This window comes from Mus caroli, chromosome 4 (assembly GCF_900094665.2).
Source record: "Mus caroli chromosome 4, CAROLI_EIJ_v1.1, whole genome shotgun sequence".
Classification (NCBI taxonomy): domain Eukaryota; kingdom Metazoa; phylum Chordata; class Mammalia; order Rodentia; family Muridae; genus Mus; species Mus caroli.
In genome coordinates this window covers 125188234-125203055 of record NC_034573.1, presented here as the reverse complement: position 1 = coordinate 125203055, position 14822 = coordinate 125188234, and the positions used below count along the sequence as shown (strand labels likewise).

At 50.7% G+C, this 14822-nt stretch overlaps 1 protein-coding gene across 2 annotated transcripts in view; it reads right to left on the bottom strand.

Moving 5' to 3' along the window:
* Positions 1-14822, bottom strand: part of Stpg1 (sperm tail PG-rich repeat containing 1) — a 45106-nt gene that overhangs the window by 3564 nt on the left and 26720 nt on the right. For both annotated transcript variants that reach the window (XM_021160575.2, XM_021160574.2), the window contains 3 exons: positions 11100-11211; positions 6899-7064; positions 390-580 (listed from right to left, as the gene is read on the bottom strand). In XM_021160575.2, the coding sequence (XP_021016234.1) occupies positions 390-580; positions 6899-7064; positions 11100-11211 (469 nt within the window). The remainder of the gene's footprint in view (positions 1-389; positions 581-6898; positions 7065-11099; positions 11212-14822) is intronic.

The window sequence follows — 14822 nt, the reverse complement described above, 5'->3', positions numbered from 1 at the left end:
ACACACACACATACACACACACACACATACACACACACACACACACACACACACACACGAAGGAGGGAAGGGGAGAGGGAAGGGGAGAGGAGGGGAGGGGATCAAGAGCGGAGGGAAGGGGCGGTCTGTGAAGTGCACGCCTTAGCTAGTACAGTCACTACCACACAGAAGCTCTGAACCCTTGCATGACCCCAGCCATGGTTTTAAACCCAAAGCCCCCTTTCCATTCAGAAACAAAACATTTTAGTATTCCGAACTGAGAGCCAATGACCTGCTAAACCCATCTCACCCTTGGAACCTTTTTAGCAAACCGTCCATAAACTGGCGGTACTTGATGGCCTCAGAATCACACACTGTTGTGGAAGAGTTGGGGGTCTCAGTTCTCTGACCTGGGCCGGGAAGGTTTGGTTTGGATGACTTCATCGGCCACCGGCTGGTGTTGGACACAAATGATGCACTGGAGATGAAGTGCTTCGGCGGTCCCTCGTAGTTCACGATCTCATACTGACCAGGACCAGGCAGAGGTGGCTTTGGGGGCAGGGGCAGAGGATGGGCAGAAAAGTTCAGGAGTGTAGTTTTCCTTTGGAAAAGACCAAATGGGAAGATGTCACCACAGCAGCCTCATGGGGAAAACATAGTGTCTACAAAGCACAGGCAATGCCAGGGGACCCCCCCCCCGAGAGTCTATGGGGGGGTCACCTTGGGCCGTATCCTAGCTCAGTTGCTTATGAGCCCAGGACCTCTGGGCCTCAGTTTCCTCATCTGTACAATGGTAACCAAACCACACAGGCTTGCCTGGGTTAAATGAAGTGTAGTATTTAAACCATGGTCCTGGGGCAGCGAGAGCACAGACCACATTTCTGTCCCAGACGCCTGTTGCTGAGCTCAGTGGGAAAAGCAGGTCGCATTGATAATATGTACTGTCTGTGATCAATTGCTTTAGTCTGGCTGGAGCTCTGAGAACTGATGCCTGAGCGAAAAGAGGCTTTGATGAGCCACTTGTGATGTCTGCATAGCCAGGGAAGAGGAAGCCCTGTCTTTCCTTGCAGGGATTTGCTGGTCTACCATTGGCAGATTTCTGCTAACATTCCAGAACCCTGCTAGCTCGTTCCCCCTGAAGGCTGGAGGCTGGAGTGGAAAGGCCCAGGGCTGGGAATCTGGAACATATGTGCTGCTTGTACTGTAACTGTTTCACACTGCCATCTCCCCTTCTGGATAGGGAGTCTATTTAGTATACCATCTTTGCCATTAAGTCTTTACATAAAGCTAAACGGACCCATGCTGGAGTCACGAGCCCACGTAACAATACTGGAAGACCATTTATAAGCTGGTGGAGTTGGACAAGAGAGCCTGTGAGAAGTGTTCTCGCGCACAACAAGCCACAATATATGGTTACCAGGTGTCCTGGGGCCATCTGAGGAGTCAAGCCACTGTACAGGAAATGCCTCGTACCTGGAGTTTCTCCTGGAAGGGACACTGTGCCCGAAAGTAGTGAGGGAGTCCTGGCTCCCAAGACCCAGCTGAGCTCTGCCATCTTCCTTCTTAACTCCCGTGAGCCAGGATGCCTAGAGCTGTGTAGTGAGCCTCCTTATCTGCTGAGGGCACTGGTGTCCAGAGAGACTGGAGCATACATCCAGTCAGAGCCCGTTACAGGGATGTGGCTTTGTAGCATCAGTCCCTTAGTCCCAGCAATTTGGAGAAGCGCCATGACAGAGGTGTCTGGGTTTCAGGGTCACAAACAAGAAGTCCGAATTCTAGTCTTGCCCTTGACTGGCTGTGGGGTCATGGACAAAGTCCTGAATCTGGGGCAGAAAGTGAAAACTGCTGCTTTTTATAGAGGAGCCATAAAAACAACAGAGGAGGTGAAGCATCTCCCAATGAGCCAGTGCGTGCTCAGCGCTCACACTAGGGCCACACTGCCTGCTGGGTAGGGATTTGCCCACTGCTGGGGACGCCATGGGAGGCCACCTCACTCTGCCTGAGGCTTGACTTTGTAACAGCTGGCTTGAATGTTTCTATGAGGAGGTATCAGGGAAGACCTGGCTTTAGGGTACAGTCAAAACCCTTTCTCTGTTTAAGTAAGCGCTACCTCGCCCCTGTTCTGGCTGTGACTCCTTCCCCAAGGCACCCTGAGAAATTCCATGTATGTGTGAGTGGCTACATTTTGAGACAGACCTGACTTCTGGAAGTCACATCTGGAACAAGCCAACTACCCGATGAAGTCAGTCATCGGTCTAGAGTACCTCCAAGCCCAAGAGTCCCACCTTCTTTCCAGGGAAGACCGTGAGGTGCTTGCTTGTGCAAGCAGGGGTAGCTGTGAGAAGCTGATGCACATTGGTTGGACGGGCCCTCTCTGCATCCTCTCAGAGCATTAGGGATGCCCCGTATCCTCAGCAGAATGCCAGGCTCTCCAGCGAGCACCAGCTTTACGTGTGGCTCTGGTCAGGCGCATTTAGGAGCCTAGACTGTTCGGCACTAAGACACAGATCTTGAGGGCTGGGTCGCCTACAGTTGTGGCTTGAATGTCCCCTACCCTGCTCACTGTCCTCAGGAAGTCTGACCACCCCAGGCCATGCACCAGGAACAGCACCTTTCACTCCTGTGTCCAACAGAACAAAGACTGAGAAAGGGAAGCGCAACAGTCCTGACCACACAGACAGGCGCGGGCCCATAGTCCCGGCACGTGGGTAGCTGAAACAGGGGGATTGCCACAAATCTGAGGCGTGGAAAGTATCCAGGCAGCCTGGGTTATATTATGAAGCCTTCTCATGGAAACAGGAGGGCAGAGTTGATTCCTATGAGGGGAGCCAAACCTGCACCCAGGAAGAGCTCAGCAGGAAACCTTCAGGCAGGGAGGGGAGGATGGGCACTCCAGCGACAGGCATACAGGGGTGCATGTGGTAGAGGGAGCAGCCAGCCTCAGTCCTCCCCTGGTGTCTGGACTCTGGTCATCTTCTTTATCCCCCTACCCAACTTTTCTCTGTAGTTCAGCATAGGCTAGGCTCCTCAACGCTAAGTAAGGCAAAATCATCTCCCCTAAAATGTGAGGCAAGCAGGAAGAAAGCACAGTGGGCCACTGTGTGTGTGCGTGCATGTGTGTGTGTGTGTGTGTGTGGGTGTGTGTGGGTGTATATGTATGTGTATGCGTGTATATGTGTATGTGTGTGTGTGTATATATGTGTGTGTATGTGTGTGTGTGTGTCTGTGGGTGTATATATGTGTGTGTGTGCATGTGTGTGTATATGTGTGTATATGTATGTGTGTGAGAGTATGTGTGTGTATGTGTGTGTGTGTGTCTGTGGGTGTATATATGTGTGTGTGTGCATGTGTGTGTATATGTGTGTATATGTATGTGTGTGAGAGCATGTGGGTGTATATGTGTGTGTATGTATGTATGTGTGTATGTGTATATGTGTGTATGTGGCTGTATATGTGTATGTGTATGTGTATGTATATATATGTGGGGGTGTATACGTGTGTCTGTGTATATATGTATATGTGTGTGTGTGTGTGTATGTGGGTGTATATGGATGTGTATGTGGGTATGTATGTGGGTGTACATGTGTATGTATGTAAGTATGTGTGTGTATGCATATGTGTGTGTGTGTGTGTGCACGCGCACGTGCACAGAGTGGAGCAGAGTGAAGAAGGATGCTGTTTCTGCAGGAAGGAGGAACATGGGCAAAGGGCCAGCATGTGAGCAGTGTTATTCTGGATCTTTCTGGGAGGCAAACGTGACTGAAAAGTCATTAATAAGAGAGCTCCCTTTAAGGTCACACTGCGTGGGGGATGAGGGATGGGAGAGAATGGTAAGAAACGAGAGAACCACCCAGAAATGATAGAGGCTAGAGGGACAGAGAGCGGAGGCAGGCACTGTCTTCTTTTCCTATGTCTGAAACCCTGGGGGAGGGGTGCAAAGGTGGTGATGGAATCCAGACAGCACATCCCCCTCCAGCACCACCCCCAGCCTGCTCCTGGTGCTGAGGAGCAGTTGTAAAATCACTGAGGTTCAGAGGCCACACCCAGGATGGCCAGCAATGCAGTGTGACCAGGCTTTGATGGGTTTCATGGCTTAGTAATGAATGAAAACATCTATTAGACTCTCCCAGGAGCCACAGCAGGATTAAGCACACTCCAAGGGACCCCCCTTTGTCAATGGCCCAGAGATAATGAATATCTTCAAGGTCACAGCAGGTCACTTGTAGAAGGCACCTAGGACCCCTGGGACACTCCCAGACACAGGTTCTCTGCCTCGGGGATTCCCAGGTTTGGGAGGGATAAAGGAGCAATTTCCCACAATTCTTCTCCACATTAAAGGGAGGCCGACTGCCTCTGGGGCGGAATGCAGTATCTGTTCTGCAGGGTAGGGCAGTGACAGATAGCTGCCTGGGACGATGCATCCCACAGTGAATGACAATCCCCACTCTCCAGGGAACCCTAGGTGGGCCCAAACGTAATTGGCCTAGCATAATTACTGAACTGGAGCCTGCCCAAAGGGCTGGATTCTCTCGAGCTACCCTTGACAGGACAGCATACGGTGCAAAGCTGGGGACTTAAGAGAGACTCCAGGAAGTGGTCAGAGAGGAAGGAGTCTCTGGGGATATCTCCCGCCAGGCAGCAAGGACACCAGAATGACCCCTTTCTGATCTCAAGGGCTTCACCTTGCCTGGCCCTGCCTTCACGGAGTCACACCCCCAGGATGGGGGCTGAGGAACTCAAGAAGTGAAGCGCTGACTGACACCTGCTTTTAGAGACAGGCTTTCTCTGTGTCGCCCTGGCTGTCCTAGAACTCTCTGTGTAGGCCAGGCTGGCCTCAAACTCAGACATCCACCTGCCTCAGCCTCCTGTGTGCTGGGATTAAAGGCGTGTACCCAGCTCTCTTCACAACCTAAGACAACCCACACAACAAGTCCTCTTAGCTTTGAGTCAGCTGGGCAGCTGAAGGCACCCACAACATGTTCCTCAGGCACGGCACACGAGGCACAAGCAGCAGCCTCTGGGGCGGCACCTGCCCTATGGCCGCCATTCTGGAGAGCTCAGGGGTAGGTCCTCCTCACTGAAGCTTCCAGATGCGGGCTGTGGCTTTGAGCCACCATGCCAAGTGGCAGCTATGTCCTATTTCAGCAGGGTGCAGTGTAATCTCAGCTGTAATGAGTGAGAGCCAGGTGTCTGAGGTGACAGACGCTTCTCCCAGTTTGAACATTAGGTAATGCATCAAAACATCACATGATCTCCATAAATATGCATGGCTTTTATGCGTCAGCTGGGGGAAAGTAAGAACTGTTTCCAAGTTCTGCTTGCATTCAGCCTTAGGAGCCACAGCAGAGAAGGTCCTCATCTCTGCTCAGCAATGAGGCAAGGTGGGGAGGGAGGCTCCATCGGGATCAATCCTCTGCCCATGAGCCTGCCCCTTACTGCAACAGTTCCCCTGACAGACTAAGGAAAAGTTTGTGTGCAAAGGGAATTCAAGCCAGCCTGAAGGCAGGAGTCTCTGACCTTTAGAGAGGGACTAGCCATCCTGCTCCCCTGGGAAGGAGCCTGCAGAATCCCACATGGGAGCACAGAGCAAACTTCCATATGAGCCCGAGTCCCTTCTCCAGATCCTATCTGACTTGACAGAGTCCTGCCTTCCTGCCCTGTGCCCCACCCTGATGGCCAGATGATGCCCAATATTTCCAGCCTCCTACCAGTTGCCTGGGTGTCTAGCCCAGACAAGCAATGGACCTGACACCTGCCTTGGCTCCGTGGAGGGGCTCAGGTGTCCACACACTCAGCCCTGACCCCGATGTCACCCTTCCAATGGTTGGACCTGCAAGAAAGGCTCAAACAGGAGGTGACGCCTCTGATGGTAAAAAGATCAACCTTCGGTGCAGTTGGTTCTAGAAGCTCTTCAGCCATTTGAGGAATTCTTAAGCCCCAAATACCTTTGAGTCTCTTAGATGAAAGTAACATTAGAAATGGTGTAGAGAGACAGGCTGGAAAGAGCACTTGTTCTTGCAGAGGGCTGGGGTTAGGTTCCCAGCATCCACAAGGCAGCTTACAACCAGCTATAGCTACAGTTCCAGAGGACCTGTCGCCCTCTTCTGGCCCCTATGGGTACTGCAGACACATGGTACACAGATAAACATGCAGGCAAAACACCTGTACACATCAAATAACAATAAGAAATTCAAATGGTTGTCTCTCTCGGCCTCCCACCCCTGCTTTGGTGAAGCAGGGTCTGGCTAAGTAAACCCAGACTGATCTTGAATTCTCAATCCTCCTGCCTCAGTCTCCAAAGCGCTAGGATAACAAGTGTGCACCAACCTGCCCAGCTGTTTCTTTTTAACTTTGTGTGACTAGTAAATCACCGTTTGCACCTACTGTGTGCCTGACAAATTTTTAATTCTGACAGCAATCCTGTAAGGCATGGCTAAAACCCACTCCGCTCTACAAATGAAGGTACGGGAACTCTGTGCACCTGCCCAGGGGCCAAAGGTCAGATCTAGCTGTTCACCATCGCTCCTGCCTCTTCCCCAGTGCAGGGAAGACTCCACCTTATAAAAGCAGAACCTCCATGACCCAGGAGAATCCAGCTTCATGAAGGACATAGAAAGAGCCTGGCAGCCCTAAACCTGGGTCTCTATGGGAGGATGTGAGCTGGGAGGTCTCAGAAGGTTCTTTTTCAAGAAGACAAGGACGGTGACTCCACCGCTGGCGTGGGAAGACACGCTCCGAATACAGGCACTACTCAGTTAAAGTCACATATTCTCCGATGGCTAATTGAGCATTGTACCATGGCGGCCCCACCCCCAACCCCCATCCCACCCTGGACTGAGTCCTGTTAAGTGGTGCTCTTCTCACTCTGTCCCTCCAAGGGTCCCCTGGAGCTACCAGAGAAGGAAAATGCAGGACTCACGGGAAGTAAGATTTTTTCAGAATCTTGGTTTGATCATTCGGGTTGTAGTAACCAGGTCCTGGGCCTATTGAGGTCGGTTTTAATCCACGGCCAGTTTTGGATTTGAAGCAGGACATTAAGAACTTTGGCGATTGCCTCACCAGGGACTCGTTGACATTGTAATGCCCTGAACAGAGAGGAACATGGACATGGGATGAGTTATTTCCCAGATCAGGAAAAAGCAGCGTCTGCCACCACAGGCACCTCACAGCAGACATGGTGACAGTGTCACCTCAGCAGGTCAACTGGGAAGGTCGCCTGTGTGGGACGACAGTCAGGCCTGCCACTTGGGAAACGACTTCAGCCCATCCGCCTCAGAGCAGCCTGGCAGGGTTTCAAACCATACCCAGGACCCTGCAGTTAATACCAGAGACAGGAATTAACTAGCCAGAGGACTTGCAGCCAGCCAGACACCCAAGGAACACCCCATACTGACACAGCTTCCCCCTCAATAGAGTAGGAGCACTCAGTCTTCTAGGGACAGGGAGATTCCAATTGCTGAATGTCATCTTCACGGTTTGTACGTGTCCAATGAGAAAAGTGTGTGTGTGTGTGTGTGTGTGTGTGTGTGTGTGTGCGCGCGCGCGCGCCTGTGTGTGTGTATGTGTCTTTCTGTAGGTGTCCGTGTGTCTGTGCATCTATGTATCTGTATCTGTGTGTGTATGTCTATGTATCTATATGCCTGTGTGTATATGTCTGTGTGCGTGTTTATGTCTGTTATGCATACAGGTGTGCAGATATGCACATCTGTGTGCACACAAGACCAAAGATGCCTTTCTCTTGTTCTTTCTACCACTTTCTGCCTTCTTTCCTTCAAACAGAGATCTCTCTCTGACAGGCTGGCGGCCAATAAAACTCAGCCGTTTCTCTGTCTCTGCCCTACACAACACTGGAGTTGTGGGTGCATGTGTGACCACACCCAGCTTTTTACATGGGTAATAGGGATTTAATCTCAGATCCTCGGGCCTATACTACAAGTACCTGAGGGGCCACCTTCTCAGTCCCCAAGCAATAGGTTCTTTAAAAAAAAAAAAAAAAAAGTTTATTATTTTTAGGTGTTTCTGTTTGCATGTGGGCACATGAGTCAAAGTTCCCCCCGAGGGGTCAGAGCTCTTAGGGTTGGAATCCCCTAAAGCTGTGAGCCACCTGAAACGGGTGCTGGGATGGGAACCTGGGTCGTCCTCTGGGTCCTCTGGAAGAACAGCAAGTGCTCTTAACCACTATGTCATCTCCTGAGGCCCTGCACAATATTCCTGAGAATCCACTGCCTGGGGAGAGGGGGGGAGAGTCTAGCTCCCGCTAGAGCAGTGTTTCTCAACCTGTGGGTCGAGACCCCTTTGGGAATCAAAGAACCCTTTCAGAGGGGTCACCTAAGATCATCTGAAAACACAGGTATTTACATGATGACCCACAACCGTGGCACGATTACAGTTATGAAGTAGCAATGGAGATAATGTTATGGTTGGGGTCACAGCGTCAGGAAGGCTGAGGACCACTGCCCTAGAGCCGGCGCCCCATTGCTCTTGTCTTAAGAAACCAAAATCAAATCCACTTCATCTGTCCACAAAGCTCCAAGGAGGGGAGAATGGCCTGAGCTGGAGGGGAGAGCAGGGAGCAGCCTCACCCCCCAAGGCTGTCACCTGCTTGCTTGCTCCAGACTTCCCATCAGTCACAAGTTAGGGGAATTACTCAACAGAGGAGGTGCTCTAGGCATCACGCTGGGCATGCTGGGAGCAGGCAGCAGTGCAGGGACTAAGCCAGCAGGGGAAGGGCAAGCTCCACAGTTGACACTCTCAAGTGCCCAAAGGCCATTGGTGCATGGCTTGGGAGTTTTGTTTGCGTGTACTCTTAGTTATCTGCACGTGTGCTTGTGTTAGTGTGTGTGTGTGTGTGTGTGTGTGTGTGTGTGTGTGTGTGTGCTGGTGCATGTGGAGGCCAGACGTCCACTCCTCAGTCCCCCTCTGCTTTTTTACAATTGTTTCCATTTGTTTACTTACGGCACCTATTGTGTATTTACAGGTTACCACAGCACACACGTGGAGGTCAGAGATTTGGTCCTGAGGACTAAACTCAGGTCGATGGACCATCTTGTCAGTCCTCACAACATCATCCTCGTCGTCATCATTGTCATCATTGTCATTGTCATCATCGCATGATCTCTCACTGAACCTAGAGTCCCAGGTTTGGCCAGATTGGCTGACTGGCAAGACCCAAGGATCCCCCTGTCTTTGCCTCCCCGCAGGGCTTTTTCACTTGGTGATAGAGCCCAGGTCCTTGAGCCTGTTCTCAGCAAGAGCAAGCACTTTGCCCCACCCACCTTAAATAAACAGAAACTCATAACAATTCTCCTGCCTCAGTCTCCCAACCATTGGGATTACAGATGCCACATACTAACACATTTTTAAAGATATACATGAATACACATACACACAGAGCTTGAAAGTCTATATGACATCATGACATCCGTGCTTTCGTGACCAGGACAAAGTCAGGGCAGAGCGAGGCAGGGCCCGAGAGGGGTCATACCAGGAAAGAAATTCAGTAGAACTGGTGGGACCCAGAAAGGTGGGAACAATTTTAGGGGTGGTGGCATCAGAGGGACGAGAGTTCAAGAGTCTAAAGCACTGTAGATCTGACTGTGTTCGTTCTGGCCTTTTGTTAAGACAAGTCTTGCTCTGCAGCTCTGGCTGGCCTCATCCAGCTTCTGTCTTCTGAGAGGTTGACTTTTCTCTAAGCAGATTTGACTTTTCTTTTTTTTTTTTTTTTAAGATTTATTTATTTATTATACGTAAGTACACTGTAGCTGTCTTCAGACACTCCAGAAGAGGGCGCCAGATCTTGTTACCGATGGTTGTGAGCCACCATGTGGTTGCTGGGATTTGAACTCTGGACCTTCGGAAGAGCAGTCGGGTGCTCTTACCCACTGAGCCATCTCACCAGCCCCCAGATTTGACTTTTCTATTGACTAAGTGGTAGAGAGAACTCTAAGATGCTATAAGATGTCAGCACTGTCATCTCCAGGCAGGGCATAGGGAAGGAAGCATGGATGCCCTCTATGGGAACAAGAGGAATGCCCTGCCCCCCTTCCCCCTTCCCATGCTGAGGAGCAGTTGGGTCCTATTCGGTTCTTTGTTACAGGGGATGCTGAGGAGCCTCTGAGAGGGCTTGCTGTCTGTGATGCCCTGTCCCAAGGGCCTATGGCTAAGCCCCAAGGGTGCTGCTTTGTTCCGCTGTATAAACAAACAAGGAGGGGCTTTGTGAGGATGGTGCAAGGGGGGATTGTGGCTGCACTGAGCCTCCTAATTAGCACTGGTTTTGTTACTCAGCTTCAGCCTGATCTTCTGGCTTTAATCTGGATTTGCTGAAATCTGACATGCCCTGCAATTTTCTCCACACCCTACGCCTCCCTGCCCCTCCTCTGGGTTCTGGGGCCCAAAGTTCCAGCAGGCTTGGCTGGGTAAGGCTGGCGAGAGGTCAGGTTGTGTGGACTCTTCTAGAGCCCTCTGAACTAATCCTCTAAGACAAGTGCTCTGGAGACGGATGTGCGGTCGCACAGGGGTATGGGCCACCTTTTGGAATACAGAAGACTACAATACAGGCAAGCTCAGATGTGTTCCCGGATTCTGGTTCCAGAAGGCACCAAGTATCTGAAGGGAAGCAGGGGTCTGGCCAGGCACCTTTGGGCTCAGGTGTGCTATTTAGTGTCTTGTGGTTCTGGACAAGTATTTGTAAACTCTCTGAGCATCTTCTTCCATATATGAGAAATTGGGACTGGGCACAGGCAGGTGAAACACTCCCAGTGGAATAAATGCAGCCAGCACCTGGCCATTTAGGAGGAGATGGTGAAGTGACCTCTGAGGCAGTGTCACCTCCCTGTTAGTGGCCTGCTGAGGCCACCTTTCCACCTGGCTGCCCAGAGCTGTCGTGCCTGGTCCCAAAAGGCCAAGACCACTAAGGCCAAGATGGCCGCTTAGCGGACATGCGCAGAGCCACTGGGTCCCTGATCCTCTCTCTGTGTGTTCAGCACTTTCTCTGCCTCCACGGCCTCCAACCCCACGACTAAGGTTCTTCTGCACAGGTGCCCTGTAGGGAGATGGGCGCCCAGAACATCGAAGCCATAGCAGGAACCCAAAGTCAAGGGCAAAGCCAAGCGGCTGCTTACCTGGTGCTGGTCCTCCGGATGCCGACGAGGGTATGAATCCTCTCGGCGTTTTCGATAGAAACCCGGCTCGAGCGCAGACATTGTTTTTCTGTCTGCAGGAGGCGATGGAGGCCTGTGTGGGAGAAAACCCACCCGCATGCTCAGTGCCTGCCTGCTCTCTGTCTCTGCCACCCTGCCTGGACAGGTGGCAAATATAAGCCAAATTTCAACCCGTCCTTCTTGGATGGAGCGTGGGCATGAGCTGAAAAAGGTGGCTATGGCTGTGTCCTTATCATCTACAAAGTCCAAGTGGTCTGTGACAAACCATGTGCACGCCCATGAACGCGCGCATGAACACCATGGAGAAAACAGAGAACGGTTAGGAGTCTAAGAGAGAAACCTGAAGACCTCGGTCGATAGCCCCTCTCCTGCCTGGCCAAGGCTGTGTGACCCTGCTCAGATGGTCTCGTGTCTCTGAACCTGAGTTTTTCTCTCTGTAAAATGCACCCGAAGATCCCTGTTCTGTTTTGTAGCATTGTTGGGGGCAGGGAAGGACATCACAAACCATTCAGAGAAAGTTACGGGTTTGTGTCTTCTCAGTGCTGGAGTCTTGTGCGCCATGGGCCAGCTGCACCCACTGCCCTTGGGGGAAGGGTTGGGCTGGGTGTGTGATGCTGTTGCGCGTGGTTTCATTTCCTTTGCCATCATTTTTTTGTTTTGTTTTATCCTTTCCAGGACAGGTCCTCATGTCCCCCACCTGGTCCCTGGCTACATTTCTCCCTGTACAAATAGGGCTATAACCTAGGCATCCGCATTGCCTGGAGTCCTATCGCTCAAGATTCTAATCAAATCTGCAGTCACTCTCTTCTCTCTGCTTTTCTGGACAGACCAGAAATTAAGAATTTTGGCTGATCCACGCCATATACACATGAGAGCGTCCCATGGGTTCAGAACTCTAGAAATGATAAGGAGGGAGGGGCTGGGTCTCGGGGTGGGGGGAGGCTGAGCTCATTCTTCTGTTACGCACGCATCACAAATATTTGAAGTACCAATTTGTAGTCGGTCTCCTGTATTCGTTAGATAACAGAAGCAATAAAAAATTGTGTTCAAGAGTGCTGGGAAATATTTGCCGAATGAGTGAAACTATTTGCTGGGGGCTGGGAGGGCTTGATTCTCCCGGGTACTTCTTTGTTTAAAAAAAAAAAGTTTCTTGAGAAACACAGGTGGCACTTTGGGTTTGTGCTCACAAGGAATGTAGCTTTTCCCAGGGTCCCGATGGCAGGTTGCATGCAGGGAGTTCCTACACAAAGCCCAGATGGGCAGGCTAATTACTGGACAGGCGAGGACCAGGCCTAGAGAGAAGATAATAACAGCTGCCACAGCAAAGAGAACCCAAGACTGAGGCCAGGCAAGTTGCTCAGAGCACAGCATGGCTAACGGGATTATAGCTTTTGGGCTGCTTGCCTGCTGTCCCCGCCATTGTTCTCTGGGCTGGGGCTGGGGGGAGCTGCGGGGGAGCCTCCTGCAGACAAAACAGCTCCCCACCTTTGTTCTTTACCCAGACAGAAACCTGTGGGAAATGGAACATTGTTGTATACCTGTGAGTCCACAGGAAGATTTCTCCATTAGACTAAGAAAACACTCAGCAGATAAACACAGAACAAAGCTGGGTTGTGAGCTCTCAGAGAGAGAAACTCCAGATGTACTGAGCAGAAAATCCACCTGGACCCTGACAAGGTGACTTCAAAACTGAAGGGGGTGGTGTGTGTGTGTGTGTGTGCGCGCGCGCATGTGTGAAGCCCCTGAAGAAAGTGCATCCGGCTGTTGGAGACATTTGCATTTGCCCTGGGAACCCACATTCTAAGGGAGTTGGCATGGGGTGGGAGAGGCTTCAGCAGTTAAGAGCACATACTGCTCTTGCTGAGGACCAGAGTTCGATTCCCAGCACCCACACCAAGTGGCTCCTTACTTACTGCCTGTAACTCCAGCTTCGTGGGATGGATGGATGGTCTGGCCTCCAAGGGCACCTGCACTAAGGTATACAAACATACACCACACACACATACACACACTGTACACACACACACACACGCTTTAAAAAATAAACATTTTTAAGAACGAGAAATAGAATTGTAAGGAAAATCTACTCTATATCTCTGCTTCCTGGATTTCCATAGGGCTTAATTGTATATTACTCAAAGTATAAATGTGTCACCTTAAAACAATCATGAACAAAGCCCAGGGGCCCCATGGAGCCGGAGAAACGGCTTAGTCATGAAAAGGATTGCTGCATCAGCATGAGAGCCTGAATTCACATCCACAGCCCTTAGCAAAAAAAGTCAGACATGGACTGGAAAGACTGACGGCTCCATATTTAAAAGCACTGGCTGCTTGCTCTTGCAGAGGTCCTGAGTTCAATTCCCAGCAACCACATGGTGGCTCACAACCATCTGTAATGGGGTCTGATGGCCTCTTCTGGTGTGTCTGAAGACAGTGAAAGTATATATATACATATATATATATACCCCACCACTGTGTGTATATATATATATATATATATATATATATATATATATATATACATATATAGGCGTGCGCCACCACTGTATATATATATACGTATATATACAGTGGTGGTGCACGCCTTTAATCCCAGCACTTGGGAGGCAGAGGCAGGCAGGTTTTGAGTTCAAGGCCAGCCTGGTCTACAGAGTGAGTTCCAGGATAGCCAGGTCTATACAGAGAAACCCTGTCTCGAAAAAAAAAAAAAGACAAAAACAAACAAACAAACAAACAAAAGGCACAGTGGCCCACATCTTGGGAAGGCGGAGTCTAGAGGATCCCTGAGATTCTTTCACCTGCCAGTCACCAAGGACCCTTTCTCAAAAACATCACCATCACCATCTAAGATAGACAGCAACTGAGGAAAACACCGTCATGTGCACACACAGGTGCACACACACACACACACACACAACACGCATGAATTGGCAGGAAGAGACAACTCTACTCTGGATCTTGGTCATTTGCAGACTCACAGCTGCATGGGCCCAGAGGCCATTTGTTTGATGAGAGACATTTATCACAAGCCCCATGGGGAAGCACAAGGATGTGCACAGAGGACCTGAAGCACCCAGGCCTGGCTCGAGCTATGTCACCCTTCTACTGAAACCTAGGACACAGAGGGGTGCTCACAGTGACAGAGCTGAGCCTGGCTCCCAGGTGGCCTGGCTCTCTCTGAATGCCTTGCTCCTGTGCAGATCACTCCTAGACACGCATTTCCTTTCTCCTGAAAACCTGAATCGTCGCATCTCAGAACCCACAGCGCAGGCTGGAGGAGGTGTTCTAGAATCTTCCTCAGGTTATGTCCTACCCTTCTCACTGCCCATCAGGAGTCTCCCAGGGCACAGAGAACAAGTCCAAACTCTCCCGGGATAGACTGAGATAGCCACTGTCTGCCTGTCTCTTTCCTCTTGCAGCCTCCTGGCTCAGATCACCCTCTGACCCTATAGTCCCTGATGAACCAGCTCCTTTCCTGTCTCAGGACCTTTGTACATGCTCTTCCCTCTGGACTTCCTTCCAATCGTGGGTCTCAGCCTCTGATGTTTCTCTGACTACTCAGTCTAAAGGGCATAGGTACTTCAACCCCCGAACACTACCTACCTTCTCAGGTTCCAAATGTTTATCTCCCTTAAAGCTAGCTCGCTCTCGCTCTCTCTCTCTCTCCCCTTTTTTTTTTTTTTT